Source organism: Myripristis murdjan, chromosome 2, assembly GCF_902150065.1.
Source record: "Myripristis murdjan chromosome 2, fMyrMur1.1, whole genome shotgun sequence".
Taxonomy (NCBI): domain Eukaryota; kingdom Metazoa; phylum Chordata; class Actinopteri; order Holocentriformes; family Holocentridae; genus Myripristis; species Myripristis murdjan.
Window position 1 is genome coordinate 9,777,229 of NC_043981.1, and position 2,772 is coordinate 9,780,000.

General features: G+C 49.9%; 1 protein-coding gene across 1 annotated transcript; it reads left to right on the forward strand.

The window, feature by feature from the left end:
- Nucleotides 1-231: 231 nt before the first annotated feature.
- LOC115376017 (adenosine receptor A1-like) lies at nucleotides 232-2,154 on the forward strand. The gene is made up of 4 exons (XM_030075538.1): nucleotides 232-411; nucleotides 557-691; nucleotides 835-1,019; nucleotides 1,335-2,154. The coding sequence occupies exons 1-4, from the start codon at nucleotides 232-234 to the stop codon at nucleotides 2,152-2,154; spliced, it is 1,320 nt and encodes a 439-aa protein (XP_029931398.1).
- Nucleotides 2,155-2,772: the final 618 nt, after the last annotated feature.

Genomic DNA, 2,772 nt, shown 5'->3' on the forward strand with positions numbered 1-2,772 from the left:
TCTGTGACTCTTCTATGTTCCACTGCATTTTAGCTGATGTTTCTGCTCTAATCATTCCACTGTTTGAAAAAAGACAGATTCTGGTTGAATTCCCATCACATTTCCAAAATGTTTTGGATATGTATCATTTGCTATTGCTATTCTAAGCCTGGAAAACACAATTTTCAAATCCCCGTGCACTTTCTCCAGGTTTTCCATGACGGTGGAGCCCTCACGTGTCTCCCTCTCATCATGAATGTAACGCCTGCTGGCTGTCTGGACGCCACGCCTTCTGCATACCAACCCCGCCTTAAAGGGCCCTACATCGCTGCCGAGCTCCTCATCGCCCTGCTGGCCATCACGGGCAACGTCCTGGTCTGCCTGGCTGTGACCAGGAACAGGAGGCTTCGCACCGTCACCAACTACTTCCTGGTGAGGAGCAGAGTAGGGCTTTATTGAAGCATAAACCATTAAATCTGTTGAACACGCTGAAATCATGGACAGGAAACAAGCAGGGAGAGGAGGAAAATAGTAAAAAAAGTGTGCTGTTCTTGTGTGTGTGTGTGTGTGTGAGAAGGTGTCACTGGCAGTAGCAGACATCCTGGTGGGCTTGCTGGCCATCCCCTGTGCAGTGCTGACAGACCTGGGGCAGCCCCGCCACAACCTGCCGCTGTGCCTCGTGCTGCTCAGCATCCTGATGGTGCTCACACAGGTGGGAACGTCTCTCTGGAGCCTCGGGAGTCAAAATGTGGTCAGGACCTTATCGCTTTAAGTCCCTCGGGGAGCCACTGCCAGCCATACAAAGTCATGTTGTTAGATAGTGTGTGTTTCTAAGTGCCCTCCTCTCTCCTCCAGAGCTCCATCCTGAGCCTGCTGGCGGTGGCGGCGGAGCGCTACGTGGCGATCCTGCTGCCCTTCCAGTACCAGCGCATCATGAGCCCCAGGAACGCCCGGCTGGCCCTGCTGGTCACCTGGAGCCTGGCTGCCATCTCCGGCACTGTGCCGCTCATGGACTGGCACAAACAACCAGGAGACTCTGAGTAAGACACTCTGGAGTGCTGATGGATGGATGACTGGATAGACAGAAGGATGGATGAGTGAGTGAGAGAATTAGTGAAAGGTTGGGAAGAGGGTGGGGAGATGGGATGAGTAGACAGATGACTAAGTGACTGAATAAAACAATGAATCAATGAATCAGTCAGGTGGAAGAACACATGGTAATAGCATGGATGGATGATGAATGAAGGTCATCATAGGGCAAATGGAGGGGCAGGAGAAATAAACAGAAGGATCAAAGGAAAAACCAAACCATGACCATACCTCGCCCCCTGTCCCGCCTCCTCCTGTCCTTCCAGGTACTGCATCTTCACCTGCGTGGTGGATATGACCTACATGGTCTACTTCAACTTCTTCTGCTGCCTCCTGGTGCCGCTGGTGGCCATGTTCATCATCTACGCCCACATCTTCCTCACCGTCCGCCGCCAGCTCAGACGCATCGCCGTGGCCACAAGAACTGCAGCCGGGGCCGGGCTGCAGGACGGGCCCGCTACCGGGAGTGGGAGCACCGGGATAGGGTCCGGGACGGAGGTCACCGTGGTCCAGGGCTCAGATGGTGATGGCGCTGGAGGAGATGAGACTGACATGGGGACGGAGACAGGAAGTGGTGGAGACGCCAAAGAGGGAACATCGAAGACTGAAGTTTTCCATGAGGTGGGTGCATCTGAGAGTGGATTAGGAACTCCGGGTGAGGCTTCAAATGGGACTGGGGAAGTGGTTGGGTGTGCTTCTCAAACTGTGCCCACCACTATTTTTACAAAGCCAGGCTTCAGGATTGGACCAACTGGCTCTGGTAGCTCCACTTCGAGCTCGGGGTCGGTTGGAGGGTCCGATGACGGCAAACCCGGCGCACGCACCCGCCAGGAGATCCGCAAGGCCACCTCTCTCTTCCTGGTCCTGTTTCTCTTCATGGTGTGCTGGATGCCCATCCACTGCATCAACTGCGTCCTGCTGCTCTGCCCACAATGCCCGGTGCCCATGTCGGTCACCCTGGTGGCCATTTTGCTCTCCCATGCCAATTCGGCCCTCAACCCAATCCTGTACGCCTACAGGATGAGGTCTTTCAGGCGCACTCTGACAGGGATGTGGCAGTGGATCTTCACAACAAAACACCAGTAGAGCATCAAAAAGCATTTTACCAAAATCAAAACCAAAACTGAAAATTGTCATTTCAACAACCAAATATCTAACAACAGCTCAGATACTTTTCTGAATCAAAGGTTTCGCCTTAAACAATTCACCATAAAATTGGACCATTAGATATTAGGGAAACCTGCTTGCATAAGGCTGTTCAAACTCATTCTACTTAGTCATGTACAAAACTTTTCCTAAGTTTTCTATGAGGACAATGACAACACATCATGAAGCTGAACACGCCCTCATCCTGTGGCACTACCATAACTGAGATTTGATTGTAAACAAATGGTTCTATGTCTTAATAAGAATATAAGAATAAATTATCACATTCTAACTAATCTGAATGCTCATTTTTCAAACTATAGCAAACCCGGCAATGAAAGCATGATTACCTGGTTGATGACTTATTGGATTCACTTGTGCAATATTTTCTTCATCCAAGTTATGTAATTAGAAGTAGTTAGAATTTTGCAGTTCGCTTTTCTTGTCTAAATACACGTTGAGTAAATGTCTTGAGCTGCACTAAGCGGCAAATACAGCTCTACTGGAATTGATCAATATGTCTTTGCATCAATTTCTCCAAAACTGCTTTATTTATTG